The sequence below is a fragment of the Cygnus atratus genome, chromosome Z (assembly GCF_013377495.2).
Source record: "Cygnus atratus isolate AKBS03 ecotype Queensland, Australia chromosome Z, CAtr_DNAZoo_HiC_assembly, whole genome shotgun sequence".
NCBI classification, from domain to species: Eukaryota; Metazoa; Chordata; class Aves; order Anseriformes; family Anatidae; genus Cygnus; species Cygnus atratus.
In genome coordinates, this window is record NC_066396.1 from 229,059 (window position 1) to 244,557 (window position 15,499).

General features: G+C 41.8%; 1 protein-coding gene across 2 annotated transcripts in view; it reads left to right on the forward strand.

Moving 5' to 3' along the window:
- ALPK2 (alpha kinase 2) overlaps positions 1-15,499 on the forward strand; it is a 49,028-nt gene that overhangs the window by 6,411 nt on the left and 27,118 nt on the right. For both annotated transcript variants that reach the window (XM_035560051.2, XM_035560053.2), the window contains exons 3-5: positions 5,367-7,058; positions 8,817-11,703; positions 14,278-14,425. In XM_035560051.2, coding sequence (XP_035415944.1) covers positions 5,637-7,058; positions 8,817-11,703; positions 14,278-14,425 — 4,457 coding nt within the window. In that variant the 5' untranslated portion in view covers positions 5,367-5,636. The remainder of the gene's footprint in view (positions 1-5,366; positions 7,059-8,816; positions 11,704-14,277; positions 14,426-15,499) is intronic.

The following is a 15,499-nucleotide window of genomic DNA, read 5'->3' on the forward strand; positions in this document are numbered from 1 at the left end:
TCTATTGTTTGTGTCCTCAGGAGAAAGATCTTTCATACAGTTTTAGGTGATGAACTGAGAATCATTCAAGAGTTTTGTTTTGGAACTCTGATACCAACATCTGATACACGCAGGGAGAAATCACATTGTGCCTTGATTCCTTGTCTGTAAAATTGAAAACCCCAAACTTCTCTGCTTCTCTCTTCAATTTGTGTGTGGTTCTCTTGTACTTTTGTAGGAGCAATCTGAATGTGACTGCGTTGTTTTGCACCAGGAGGTGCTGGTTCGTTACGATTTCTGAAAGAAACACGTGCATGCTGTGTGAAGCATCGCTTAGAATGCCACTTGCAGGGGTGCCCTATAAAAAGAGAGCAGTAGAGAGAATCTCATGTCCCTTCAGAAGCTGGGTTCCCCGCACGGCGTGGGAGGGCGTGGGCCTCCAGTCAGGGTGCAGTGTGCCACCCAGTCTCCATCCTGGAACACTATGTGGGGCGTTCGTGCTTCTGTGATGTGTGCGTAAAGCAGAGCAACTCCATTCATCGCTGAGATGGCCACACAGAACTAAAAAAAAAAAAAGGGTAGTGACAGAGTGAACGAGAAGTGGGAAGCTGGGAATTTCAGAGGTTTGTTGAGAAGCTGTGCAAAAGTCTTCCCTTGAAAGCTGCACAGGAAGTCTCTAAGAGCACAAATCTGCTCTGAACTGCACTGCCTGAATTGCTGGATGGATTCTGATGTGTGAGAGAGTGAGCAGTTTGTCTGTCAGCAAGCAGTGTGCAAGCACTGCAGCAGGACTTCAGAAATTCATGAGCTCTGGCTTGAAAAGCATGTCGTTTACAAAAATAGAATTAGATATGCCTCTTTTGATTTGTCTTTTGATTTTAGTGCATTTATGGTTCGTGTTTTCAAGGTTTCTCCTTTATAGTGGTGGCCAGTGGGATAGTGATTCTTTTTTTTCTGGAAAATGAAAACTATGATGTTCATATTTTTGGTCAATGTACAGAACCTTCAAAAATATGTTTGGGATTTTTGATTCAGAGAATTAAGGGGGGAGACTAATGGTTTAGTCGTGTAAACTTAGACGTGGTCTAAGGAAGTTACAAGCACAGATTACTTATGGAGCTATCCATTTCTCTTGAGTTTTCAGGTGTCGCAGACCTGGTGTCAGCTTGGTAGAGGGAAGCCAAAATACTGGCAGCAAGATCTCTCTTAACGTGAGACGCAGGAGGGTTATCCGTTCTGTTCCTACATGTGCTGAGCTCAGATAATGTCTGTGTGGGCCGGTGCAGGTTCTCCTCTGCCACCCTGGTGTGCTGGTGTGGGCGTAAAGCCGGGCACGGGCAGAATGCACGTGGCCGGGCGGGGGCATTGGTGCTCTCACGTGGAGGTTTTCAGCGTGCCCAGGCAATGCTCCAGTTGTCAAAGCATGTTTACATCTATTACATCTACAAGATTTAGGCCTAGGTGAGGTGCCCCTTGTGCCAGGCAGTATGCGGATGCACAGCGTGGTCCCTGACCCAAAAAGCTGGCGCCTTGATGATAAGGGAAGAGACAATACGTGGGCGCGGGCGGACAGGTCTGCCCAACGAGGGCAGCAGCAAGTGCATCTGAGCGATAGGAGGGTCGAGTCTGGGGGTGGGCTGAGCAGGACTGTGCAGGGAACAGAGATTGCATGATGAAAAGGTAGAAAAAACTTCAGAGAGGTATTAAAGGGATTTTTTTCCATTGGCTTTGGAGGAAATGAACAGGAAGACAAAAAGTCCCTCCTAAAACACATAAGCTTTCTGTAGGAATACCTTCCGTGAGTGTAAAACTGCTTACAGAGGAAGATTACCATTTTTGTAATAACTAAATAAAGTAGAAAAATATGATGCAAGAGAGGAAATTAACTGCCATTTTTTAAGTTTAACCAGATTTATATATTTTTGTCAGTTAAAAAAACGTTGCCAACATTAGGATTAAGACCACAGTTTCTTATGAAATCAATAGAAGCAAGTTTGGGTCCAAAATAACCTCCAAAAATGGCAGTTATTAAAAAATTAAAGATAATTTCATCTTTTTCGTCGTTCCTTTCATCTTAAAATGTAATTTTCCAAAAATATTTTAGTTGCATTGTTAGAGCTTTCCACCAATCTACATTTGCCCTAACTCATACCCAGGCACAGTTCTCAAGCTGCTGTGCTCGTGCTGCTGCTTCCTCTTCCCTTGCCCTCGGTTCCCGGGGCACTACGCTCAGGCAGCGTTGTGACCCTGGTGAAGAGGAGCCCACCAAACACGTCTTTCCTGGGGTCTCAGCTGTTGGAGCTGTCAGGGAGAGGCAGGTTCTCTGTGCTGGCTTGGCCCCTTTGTTGTCTGTGTCATTTTTATGCGAGATTGTGAGTGGCTGTAGGACGCTACGTAAGGCACGATATGTGTGCAGTGGAGATGGACCTGTAATGGATGGAGGGAGGGGAAAGGGAAAGCCAACATGTCCAGGGATAGCCAGTGATCTACAACAGGTGGAAAATACGTTCGCAGCTCATCGGAGAACCAACACAGGACCCTTCTTTCCATTTTCTGCTCAGACCTGGTGGTGTTGGTTTCTCCTCCTGTGATGAGCAAGCACCTGACTCAGCAAGTAGCATCACTGGTGTCCAGAGCAAGACTTGAGACAAGCAGCCAGAACACCTTACACCTTTAGATTCTCTCGTCTTCAACTGAACGTTCAAAGCCCGGTTTATTAGTATTTGAGCTCATTTTCGGGTTATTTGCCAATAGCTGATGGTAAATTGTCATGATCTCCAGTTCATTTTTCCTTGGTGAATTCCTTTACATATTTTCTGTGACAAATTTTCTTGAGGAGCCAGGAGGGTGATGTAGTACCAATCTTTTTCCTGTTTCTATCTAAATTCAGTAATTGACATTATGGTTATATCTCATATCTTCTATTTTCTCTCCAAAATTTTAAAAAATAACCATGTTTCCATCTTAGGTGGAAAAACATCATTTATGGTGATTTTCCTCATGCAACATTATTTTGCTTTAATTTCCATTGTTGGATCTGACAAAATGCACAGCAATCTAATCTAATTTTCATATCAAGAAATCTGACAGCTCTTTTCCCCTTGATGTCAAAATGCAGCTGAACTAAGAAAATGATAGCTGTGTAGTACAACTGCTTTGGTAAAGAGTATTCATGAGTTGGTCTGCATTAAGAATTGTTGCCAAGGCTCTTTGCAGCTGGGAAAATTACCACACTTTTAAAATAACTTATACTCTCCAAAAAAGAGGACAGAGGCATCTGGTCTTCTGAAAAGAAAAGATGAAAGCAGATTTGAAAGAAAGCAACAGGGAACATTAGGCAAATGCATATTTAAGAGGCGATGCGTGAATGCTGGGGGTTAATTCCATGGCACAGTAATCAAATGGATGAGGGAAAAATTAATCTCTACTGCTCCATTTTTTCCTGTTAAATATTTATATTTCTTAGAGCTGAAATGGAAAGCAAAACGTGATCATCGATCTGAAAGGCTGAAGATAATGGGATTCGATGCCTTTTTTCTCCAGGCTCTTGTTGCACACGCGGTCCAGATTGATGTTCAAAGCCCTGCATGAAGCACAAGTGTAGAGTATTGGCCCAGGGCCCAGTCAACAGGTGTCCACATTATTTAAAACCAGCACAACATACACGATTTGTCCTCTTCTTGTCCTCTGTGGCAGGGAAGCCCTTATTACGATGGATTTTGAACTAGACTTCTTCTCAGGCTCTGAGGTGGCAGTGTGAGGAAGCCTGCACTCCGGCTTCCTGCCGCCTTCCTCCTGCGGGGATCACCCGAGCCCGTCCACGTGGCAGCAGCGCTGTGTGCAGCAGCGCACCTTTCCCCCGCCAGCTCTCAAGCTCAGAGCATTGCGAGCCAAGGCACTGTGACCAGGCTGACCCGCACAGCTTTCAGGTGGTTTTGTCACCGTCTGTGCCTTCTGGCAACTCCCTGGCTACACCTCCGAGCTGACAATACACCTTTGTGGCACATCAGGCTTGCTGTTCAGGCCATCCTCTCCTGTTGGTCTTCACTTCCTTGTATACTGGACCTTTGCCAGTTTATTCCAAGGCTAAATTGCCAAACATGTTTCCTTTCTGCTACCTCCTCCCACTCCTCCTTCTCCAACCAGTATTCAGGCTGTACCAGAAGGCATGTACACGCGTGTATATGGCACACATATATGTAGTATGCTGGCAGAGGGTGGTGCTCTGTTTCTCTCACCTGCCGTTGTTCCTCCACACTCCTTTGTGTGTGTGGAGACAAACTGTTCATCACACAACCTAATGTTGCCCCTTCTGCTATCCCTCCCTTCAACCTTTTTCTTGTCCAGCCTTTCCCCTCCCAGGTAAGCCTGTGAAAAAGGTGTCCGTGACAGGGAATGCATGAAGGAAATGAAAATATACCCAGCTGCTTTGTGCTGTTTGCATGAGAGGCAGGCAGATTCCAAGCAAGCCTTGCAAACACCTCGCTGTTTGGCCATCGAGCTCTAATCTAGCTCCCCACATGTTTTCTTACTGACTGTGATCAGTGTCAGCAGTGAGCTGTGACACAAAGCTGGGTGCTGACAGGTCCAGTGGCTGCTCTGCTTGTGGCCCTGCATGGAGCAGATGGCGCCTCAGAGCGCTTGAAAGGGCGTCAGGAAGGGCCACAGCCAGCGCAGGAGGTCTCACAGCCAGGACAGAGACTGAGAAGGGTCCCCATGGGAGAAGCAGGGGAGGAAAGAGAGAATGAACAGAGGTGTCTCTACATAGCGTCATCAGATTAGCGGGCTGGCAAGAAAGGTTTTCCTGCTGTTCTTCATGTCATACCAGTTTTATGAGTTATTTTTCAGAGTGTTTAGTTTGGCATCCTTTGTGAGATCGAATGCTTTTCTCTGATGAGGGAATCCCTGGACTGTGGAAAAGTTCATAGATTAGCAGGGATACTCTGTAGTGAAGAATCAGCCAGAGTGATTTTTTTTTTTTATGTCCCTGTGATGCCAATGTGACTATGAGAATACCTGGTAGCTGTAGGAGTCATGCACATGTGAGTATTTGCATTGGTCTGTATATTTCTGTTAGCAGTTAGAAACACCTAAGTGACGTGCACTAAAGCATATTTTGTGCTGCTGCTGGGTGTACGTGCAGGCATGCTTAGGAATTTGTCTTCCTAGCACAAATCACTTTGGACAGCTACAATATCTTTCCCGAAGTGGTTCTGCATAGATAACTGGATTATAGTTCCTGCTGTTAATGTTTGATCTTGATTTTTAGATCATTATGTTTCCTTTTTTGGAAATGCTTGAAACTGTGTGGTGGTTTACCATCTGTTAGAAAATATGTATACCCATTTTCAAAATCATGTTAAACTTCAGATTTCTTTTATTTGCAGGTGCACACAGCAAGATGCTGCACTTCATTGGACAGTATCTGGAAACTGGCAGCTAGAATGGCCTGCTATTCAACCCTTGTTGAGAGGGAATCTCACACAAAAATCGGAACTTTCTCAGAATCGGTTGCTGACCTAAATGACAGTGGGAAGCTTCAGAGTAAAATGAGCAGAATGAGGAACATTTTTTACAATACTAGAGTTACTCTTAAGAGGGTGACCCCATGTTAATTTCAACAAATTTTGACTCACCAAAAGTCAGTGTTTCATTGCATGAGAAGCTCAAAAGTATCCTTCCCATGTGAGAAATCCCACAGATGCTTGCCTAACATGGAAGACAACATGGATGCAAAAAATGTATTCGAAACACAGGAAAATATGTGCTGCCTTAGGGGTGTATCAGAGAATGGTGATGACCTAATTAATTTTAATAGTATGGTCTGTGTCACTGCTGGAGAAGCAGAGAAATACTGCATCAGACAGGTGCATTCCCACCCTACAGATCTAATCACTGATCACACAGACAATTGTTGCCTTAAAGTGGAAGACTCTGTTTCTTGTCCACCTCCAGCTGAAGTCCAGGCACGTGAAAAGACTGGGTTCAGTAGACCTCTAACCATGAATGCTCTGTTGAGTGAGCAGGCAGATACTCCCATAGTAAATCAAAATTATTTTACAAAAGATGATTCTGAAAATTCTGGCGGCATTTTGGAGGCTTATCCAAGCGTAAGTGATGATTTTTCTGATCATGTCCTAGAGTATTTTGAATGTTCAGATGTGCTGACAGCACATGAAAATGAAATCTGGGAAAAAAAATTACAGTTTTTATTAGAAAGTGGTGATGAAGATGATTTAAAACTGAGTAAGGATTGTGATGGGTGTGCTTACTTCCTCAGTGAAATGCCGTGTCTGTTCCGAGTGTCAGATAACACTACGCCTATGGATACTACCATTGGCTTCTGTGGTCATCACTCAAAATTCAAAGGAGTAAATGTAAGGAGAGACCCCTCTACGTACAGCCAGTCAACTTTGCAGACAGAGATGACTCTAACTGTTGGACAACACCGAGATAAAACTACCAGTGTGAAAGACGAAGAGAAGGGTAAAGTGCCTGTCGCATCTGCTGTCATTGAAAATGAGTGTCTCCGAACTGAAGAAGAAAATAATGGAATTGGCCAGACAGATTTCTCAACCAACAAACCTCAGAACATGGATAATGTACATGGAAAGGCGGACTCCTCTACAGGTGGCATAGGTACTGCTTTGACAAATCAGGCTTCAGAGACAATGACAGAAAACAAGGTAGACGAGAACTTGCTGGGTGAAAGCTCATTGCTGCTAGAAGAGGGGAGAAGAAATTCATCAGAGGAAAATGCAAGGCATTCTGTCTCTACCTTAACTGAAACTCTAACAAGAAACCTTTTAAAGTTGCTAAACCCTATAGAGCTCTGCAGATATGTCGGTAATATAGGGCAATCTTTTCAGGCTGCTGCAGAGGTGAGGGAATCCAGTGCTTCGTTTCCCAGTCAGGAAGGAGGCCTTTCAGCACAAATTTGTGAGGAGACAGAAAGCTTGCAAATGCAGGCTGGTTTGTGTCATACAGAAGAGGCGGATAAAGACTGTCGTTGGGAACAGAAAAAGACTTGGGGCCTGTCTGAGCAAAATCAGGTGCCAGATGACAACGTCTCACCCAGGGTAAGTAAAATGCTTATCATTTAACAGAAAGAGTGGTTTGACTGATTTTGTTCATGTTTGTCACAAAATAATGCAAATTTAAATTACTTTGAAAGACACTATTCATGAACTTCTGAATGACAGCTACGTCTGGGAAGGAAATCTGGTTTTGAAAAAGGCCCAGATAAACCATAAGCTGTTCTAATTATAGAGTGAGACTGATAATAGTAAGAGGCACTAATGGGACTCTGGACAGCTGGATAGGGAAATCTGATATTTAGGCTATTGCACAGGTCTTATCAAAGCAATGTTTCTTTCAACTCAGAAGGATTCTCACTTCCCTGTTGTGAGCAGAGAACATTTCGATTTACTTTCTTTTCAGTTCATGCTCAAAGAACAAAATTGTGTCCAGTTATGGAGCTGGAAATTTAAAACAAATAAACAGAACTTTGCTCTGAATTCTATCAAGGGGAGAATTTAATCCAGAGAATTAATGTTACAGAAGCGTATGGACCTTTTCTTTTTAAAAGTAAATCAATGAAAGATTTAGATATTACGTGGAAATTTAAAGAGCAATTACAAGTCAAAACCCCAAATTGATACTCTCCAAGTCCTTAAATATTTTATGCTGTTGGGTAGGAAATTGACCAGGGAAATCAGTACAGATGTACTGACTGATATGATGCCCCACCAGTTTTCATAACCAGGAGAATTGGATCATACTTTTTATTTCACATAGTAAAGTCTGAAGATATATATTTATGAGTATTAAATCATGAATAATCTTATTATCACCCACTTTGCTGATTTTAAAGTGCACAGCCAAGTGCACAGAAAAATAGTTATGACAAATAAGCACAAGCTTTTTCCACATGCTCTACTTCATCTGTATTCTTTAAGCAAAAATCTCTCCCAGTTCTGAATCATAGATTGACTTTAATCTGACCACTGGGGTGTCTTAAGCAATGAAAAATCACTGATTTCTTCTGCCTGAAAAGCATCCATAAGTTTCTCTGTTTTTATGGTACATAAAATTCCAATCACATTTTAGCAGCATTTAATGTTCTTATGATGGAGAATAGCCCCCTATTGGAATTAACCTATTGAGATTTTCTTGACAATGTGTGTTGCCATGGTTTGCATGAGGCATTTTTTCATTTTTTTCCACTTGCGGTGCAATCATTTAAATCCCAGAACCCTACTAGCACAGAGGAGCTGTTACGTTACTGTAAGTGCCGTGGCCAGGTTTCAGATTGGCGAGTTCAGATTAGACTCCTGCTACCCGCAGCCAATAGGTATTAGTTCTTTGAGCATCCATGACCAAAACTCTGTATTAGTTAAAAATTAAGTAGGAAAGAAATATCTGCGTACAGAAAAGGGCTAGAGAGGAGCAGAAGCCAAAACCTGTGTTTTAGACAGTCCTTGGGCACAGGATAACTCTGTCAAGTGGTTAGCATACTCTTGTTCTGCGTATTACATTCATACCATGTGCCACAGATCCAACAGGCGAGTCTGGCAGGCTAGACTTGTAATTTGTACAAGTTTAAATACAGAACTATGATTTCTTCTTTCTGTCAGGGTAGGGTGATAGCTACAAACTAGAAACCTCAGATGTTGACAAATACTTAAAAAAAAAAAACTAACCAAACAACAACAACAAAAAACCCAAACAACAAAAAACCCTTTCATTTCAATTTAGGACTACAGTTCAGGCCTGTGTCAAGCAGCAGTCCCATTTTTTAGTTCTATCACATTTCTCTTTTTTTCTTTTTTTTGTAGAATCAAGGTGCCAGTCTTAAAATCTCTATCCAAAATTGTGATAGAGAATGTATGGAGCCTGAAATAGCAAAGGAAGGCATCCTCATGACTTGCCAGAATGCAGGAACCATCCATTCAGCTTCAGAATGTACTGAAAAGCCATTACAAGCGAAAAATGGAAGTTCACAAACCTATTCGCAACACCGTGCTCCTTATGATAAGAGAGAAAGTTGTCACCAACGAGTCTCCTGGGAACAAGGGAAGGATATTAGTAGTAATGGCAACAAATCAAAGAAAGACATTTCAGCTTTTCGTTTATGGGACGCAGACTCTGTTCCTGATAAACAAGAAAGTTTATGTGCTGTTCTCTCTTCTGCAAAGCTATGTGATGAGCCAAAGGAGGGAGGGCAAAGGTATGGTTTTGATTCGCATGACGGCAAGGACAGAGATACTCTCTGCAGTGTATCATGTGATGAATCTCTGTTTGAAGCTAATCCCAAGTCAGTTCTGGAATCTGGAGAACCTGGGTGCAAAGGAGATGCCGATTTATCTGCAGTGCATGACAAGCTCTGGAAACTTCTTCATGAGGATGACTCAGACTATCAAATCCCATTTGAAAACTGGGGAATCACAAGTTTAGAGGTAAGGCTGGCAGATACCAAAGTCACAGAACCGAACTCTGTGCAAGAGACCTGTTCTGATCATCCTTTACCCCCAAATTTCACAGAACAGCAGGAACCTATTACACAGCCACCTATTAGACAAAGAACAGAGAAAGAAGGCTGCAGTGTCTCTAATGTCCTACTGAAAACAGATGAAGCATGTAACAGTGCATCCATAGAAAACGTTTCTCTTACACAAGTGGTAGAAGCAGATGGTTTATGTATCAGTTCTAGCACTGGAAATAAAACAGAAACGGCATCCACTTGTATTTCAGAGAACAGTATCTTCAATACAGAGGAGTGCTTGGAGCAGAAGGCAAATCAAACATTAATTGTCAATAATGGAGCCGTTCAAACAACTGTTTCTCGGGAAGGAAAGCTTACCGTTGATAACACTTTCCAAATATGTGATACAGATTCTCAAAGATTAAAAAATGCTCAGAGTAGTAACTTAGCATGCGATAAAGAAAACCCAGCTTGCATGTCAGATAAGTCACACTGGACAACTGGACAATTACCTCATACTGAGTGGAACATATCCTTGATAAATGAGACTATGACTGAGACCACAGATGAAGATGCTGGTGAAGACTGTCATTTTAAAGACCGTTACCCAGCAAGAAAAAAAATGGCATATTTCCCTGAGGAGAAAGTGATTTTCCCCAGTAATTCCTCTGTTGAAAATGCCCATCAGTTTACACATGAAAAACACTCTTCTGTTAACATCATACATAGAAGTTATGAAGATAATTTACAAGAAAAAAGAAATCACTCCGAGTTGAATGCACAAAGTGGCACTAATTGTAGCAGTTATCATCCTTCAAAAAATTATGACTCTCAAGATTTTCAAGTTGTTTCTAATACACAGAAATACAGTTACCCAATGAAATTGCCTAATTTAATTAAGACTCCTGAAACCATAACGTGTAAGAATCTACCCCAAAATGTACACCAACTGACAGAATTAGAAAAACAAGAAGTGATATTCATTCCCTCATCTGAGAATCCCCTTTTAACAGATTTTTTTGTAAAAGTGCCCAAATATGAACCAAGTAAACCAGGAAAAGAACAGAGAGACATTTTCATAGGTGATGAACAAAGGGTTGAAACATCCTGTGACTCTGGAGTTAGGCATGTTTCAGAGAGTCAGCCTGCAGTTTCCCCTCATAACGTGTCTGAACATTTATTTTTTGCTGACAACACTTTTAAGTTTGACGAAGAGTTAAAAACAGATTCTTTGAAAAGTCACACGTATGCCTCTGGGAACGTAACGTCAGGATCAGTTAGTACCCCGCTGCCTAGAAAGGTTCAGAATGAGTACTGCACAGTAGCAAAGGAAGATTGTGGAGACATCGGTAATCAGATGGGTCTCCAGCAACAGACTGTAAGAGAAACATCACCATTCATACCTGTAAGCCAGTCAGAGGGCTCTCTTAACAGTGTAGCAGCAATGGGGTGTTCTGGCACAGGAAGTCATGTACAAACAAAATGCACACAAACTGCTGTCAAAGGAGATGAAAAATTGACTAAGTTGGAAGCTTTCTGCGAAGCAGTGCAGGATCAGATCCATAGGGTACCTGAAGAAAATAAGGAGGAAGCAGTCTTGCGTGGAAATAAACAAAAGATTCAAAGAACTACTGAATACAACCTAGATGCTGCTAAAATGAAGTCTCCTTTGCACGTTTTAATTAGCTCCAAGGCTCAGAGGCGGATTAGGAATAGTATCACTAAGCTGTCCTCTCCTGACTTGATCACTTCCAGCAAGCCATCTGAGGTTGATTGTTCAATTAAGTCTACTGAGCATAATAAAGACGAAGAAGTCACGACTTCAGAGACTGCAGTAAGTGCTTTAGTTAACTTGCCAGCAGTTGATTCAGGGGACGTCTCTCTTCAAAGGCAGCCACCCTACAGTAGGATGCAGCCACACTCCTTAGCATTGACCACATATGATCCGTTCTCAGTCAGCATGGAAAGGCCAGAAAATCAAGAAGGGTCAAAGTCCTGCCAGACATCACCAACTGTTGCTGAGTCTGAGCCCATCAAATGTAAACACACAGCAAAGAGTGAGAATTTAGCTACTGGAGCAAAGAAGAAATTACCATCAGCAACACTGTCAAAGAAACCCCGACTGGAGGAGAGTGGAGATGTCAGCAAGGATCCTAGCTGTGTTAAAAGTGAGGCAAACGTGATTCTTAAAGAAAATAGAGAAGAGCAAAGGAAACTAATTTCAAAAAAGGATAGCAAAGGTAAGAGAAAACTGATTGTCATTTCTGTCCTTTCCCATCCTTCTGACTCCAGTAGGAAGTTCAAATTCGTTAAACCCACTGCAAGCCTCCCTCAGTTGAAATCTTAGCAAAGGTGTCCTGCCCTCACAGATGTTATTTAGATGTTATTTACAGTTCTGTGAACTTAATAACTACCGCTATCCTCATGCCACAGAGCTGATACCTCCCTAGCATCCTTTTCCCTGCTGACAAATATATTTACTATTTTTTTATCCTTTTTGAAAAGCCTACTTTTTATTTGTCTCTTCAAGTCAGTTTTTAGGGCTGTGTAGCAGGATAGTCGCACCTAACTGCACACAACACAGCTGCTGCAAGCCCAGTCCTAGCACGTCATTTTGTTCCGGCAGGGCGGTGTTCCCAGTAATGCTCCCACACTGCGGCTCCCAAATGCAATTACTCTCTCTTGGTTACCAAATGGTTTTATTGCTAGCAAAGTATTATTGTTACTTGCAGGGTGCCGCTGATAAACATAATGTTTTGCAGTCCTGCCTGATGACTGATGGCTGGTTCTGTATGCCTTTTCACTACTATTGGTCAGAAATGACACTGATGAAATTAGCATTATTAAACTGACATAAGAAGCATATAATTCAGATGAGAATTGGGTTGCTTGTCAGAGTCTCCAGGAGATCGCTAACGGATAAAATGCAGACAGGAGTAGTAGCAGCGTAACAGCTCGACAGATGAGGTGTTCGTGGTTTCTATGGATACTTTGCAAGAGCCAAGATCTTATGTTCACCTTCTGACATTGTCTTTTGTGTTCACATCATGAAATAATTTTGAAGATAAGAGCAAGACTGAATAGTGACTAAAGGTAGGCTAAACAGCTCTGAATCTCTTCAGAGATTCTAATTACAGTGAAGTCTGGTCAGAGTTCAGTTTTCCAATCACATAGAAAAAAAAAAACAACTTTATTCAAAAATGTGTCCTTTGCAAGCATGTTTGTCTACAAGAAATGACTGTGAAAGGGAATAATGGGAGACGAGCTATACTGAGCAAGAAAAAGAACTGGACACAGTGAGAATTTGCTATAGCGAGGTCTGCTATACACCTACAGGTCCACCAATGATAACTGAGAGCAGAGCTAAATTGGAAATTACCAGAGAACCAAATGTGTGGGAGAAGGAGAGACACATTTCTTCAAAGTGGAACAAGCAAACTGCAACTACCGAGAAAAGACGGACCTTTTCCATGTATCTGAGCCTAAACCTGAAAAATGTTGTCCATGTTCAGGCTGAATTTTGTTCTCCTGCTTCTACTCTGCTGCATTCTAGACTGAAGGGAATGTATGTTTGTATTTTAGAGAGTTTGCACGGACCTCCCCCAGCATTATGGGGAGGTTGCCGTGGTTAGTCTGGTATACACTCAGAGTGTGCTCCTGTGTATTTTTTCACCTCCAGGAGGAAGGGCTTTGTGGCTGGGGCAGGAAAACTGGAGCCTTTAGTTCTATTTCCAGTACTGTCGCATACTCGGTGCCGTTTCAGCCCTGATTCAGCAGGATTCTTAGGCCTAAGGACTTAAGTGGCTGCAAGTCAAACATAGCAACGAATTCCAGGTGCCTGACCCTTTGGGTCGGATTTAGCATTCCTTAGGCATTAGGTGGGGAAAGTTAGACCGCTGGCATGGGACCAGGGAGGAGGTGTGTCATGCCAGCTCACTCAGAAGAGACTGGAGCGAGCCAGCAAACAGCTTTAGCAGAGAGCCAGGTTATTGGGACCTTCCTGGACTGGGCAGGGTGCTCTCTTTCTGGAACCTGAATAATTCTTCGATTTTCTCTGCACAGCAGTCAATGTTTAGTAAAAGAACCGTGTCCTGGGGCTGGAAAAGTAGGGACTTGCTTTAGAAGCAGGAAATTAATTCTTTGAAGAGGGAAGTAAAGGCCACTGCAGTTACCAAATGCCATGTCATTGCTAGAGCAAGTATTTAACCAGAGTGTGGGTTCCTCCTTCCAGCTGTGTTTTAAAAGAAAGGAAGCCATCACTGCATCTTGCAAAACACCTGATCCTGGCAGTGTGCATTAGGCGTGCTCCAAGAACACCTCAGAGCCTGAGCATCTCCCAGGACTTGGAGTCATTTCTCTCAAAGGCTGTGATTAGCTAAAAAAATGCACCGCTTACCAGGATTCAGTTAATATGAACTCTGATCATGTAACCTTACGGTATGCAGTACCCTTTTGGTGTCTCTTTTTTAGCATCAAAGCCAGCTGATTCTTCAGTCAGAGAGCATGTGGTCGTAGTAAGAAATGATGTTATTCTGATGTATTTTCAGACTAGAAATTCCCTTTGGTCCTATTCCATAAATTCAGAATGTCTTTGCATTGAAAACATTTCCATTGACTGGGCAGGGCATTGAATCAGTCTTCTAAAACCTCCATATTGTAAAACCTTGGTTTCTGCATCAGAAAAAAAATGTAATTATTTATCAGTAATGTCAGATTCATATGAACAATATCTGCAAAATGTTCTGGGATTCCTTTAAACTGCCAAAACATTGTAATTATCTTCTAATCCTAAACTGTGGCTCTTCTGTTTCAAGCTCCCAAGCTGCTGAAGAGAATCCAAGCAGAGTTGTTCCCTGACTGCTCTGGAAATGTTAAGCTGTGCTGCCAGTTTGGAGACATTCATGGGGACTCTATCATTACATGGACTAAAGACTCCAAGTTACTAGCTCGACTGCAGAGAAAGTGAGTGAATGTTTCTGATGGGCTGCTAGTTTCTGAATAGCTGTTGAGAAAATACTAAATGTGCCAGTGATTCACTCTTTAGTGTAACAATATTAGTATGATAGGTGCAAAAAATAAGTTAAAATAGGAGAATTAAGAACTATTTTTTCACCCAGAGCATTAGTATTTGTTACAGTTTGCATTCCATCACCTGCAATTCCTCTCAGCCCATTCATAACCAGTCTCATCCAACTTTCAAGTACAGTAAAAGATCATCTGAAGTTTCAACCTCAACACCCAGGCCAAATGATATAAACACGCCTGGTTAATACGTGGCAGGCTGTCTGTCCTTGTGTGGTGGTAGTGAATTGCTGAAACAACTAACATGCAATGTAGAGCTTGGTGTGATCACTCCTTTGAACTTTATATTCCGTATCAAATGGAGCTTGAAGCCGGTTGGACTAAGAAATGGAGTTGCATTTAAGGAAAAATGATCTCTTCCCTCTGCCCAGACTCTGAGTGACTAGAGGCAGGGCAATGAGAAGGCTGGAAAACAAAAGCTTCCTAAGGCATTTATCAGGATCTTGTCCAGCTTCTCCTAAAACAACATTTTTATGGAACAAGTTATTTTCTTCCATTACAGTAATAACCTTCTTACAAAATAGCTCTTAACTTAATTTTTGAAGCACTATAAACAAATTTTAACATTATCCAAAACAAAGAAAAAAAGATGTTTCCGTCAGAAGGCATGATTTTGCAAAAATCAAAAATATTTATAGGAAGGCATCTGCCAAGATGCTATTTTAAGTTGAGAGGAAACATTGAACGAATTGGTTAGACTACTATATTATTCGGATTCTTGTTTTAACTACACTGATTCTGATTATTGTATTACCATATTGGTAATGGATATTACCATATCAATTGTTTTATTATTACATAATATTATCTGCTAAGTAATGTTGCAGTGTTTCAACAAAGAAACAGTACATTGATAACAAATGAATTGGTTTTGTGGTGATAAGTAAAGTACGCGGTAACAAAATATTTGAATTTTCACTTCATGGGATAACATGCCGTTGCTAAGTGTTTCCA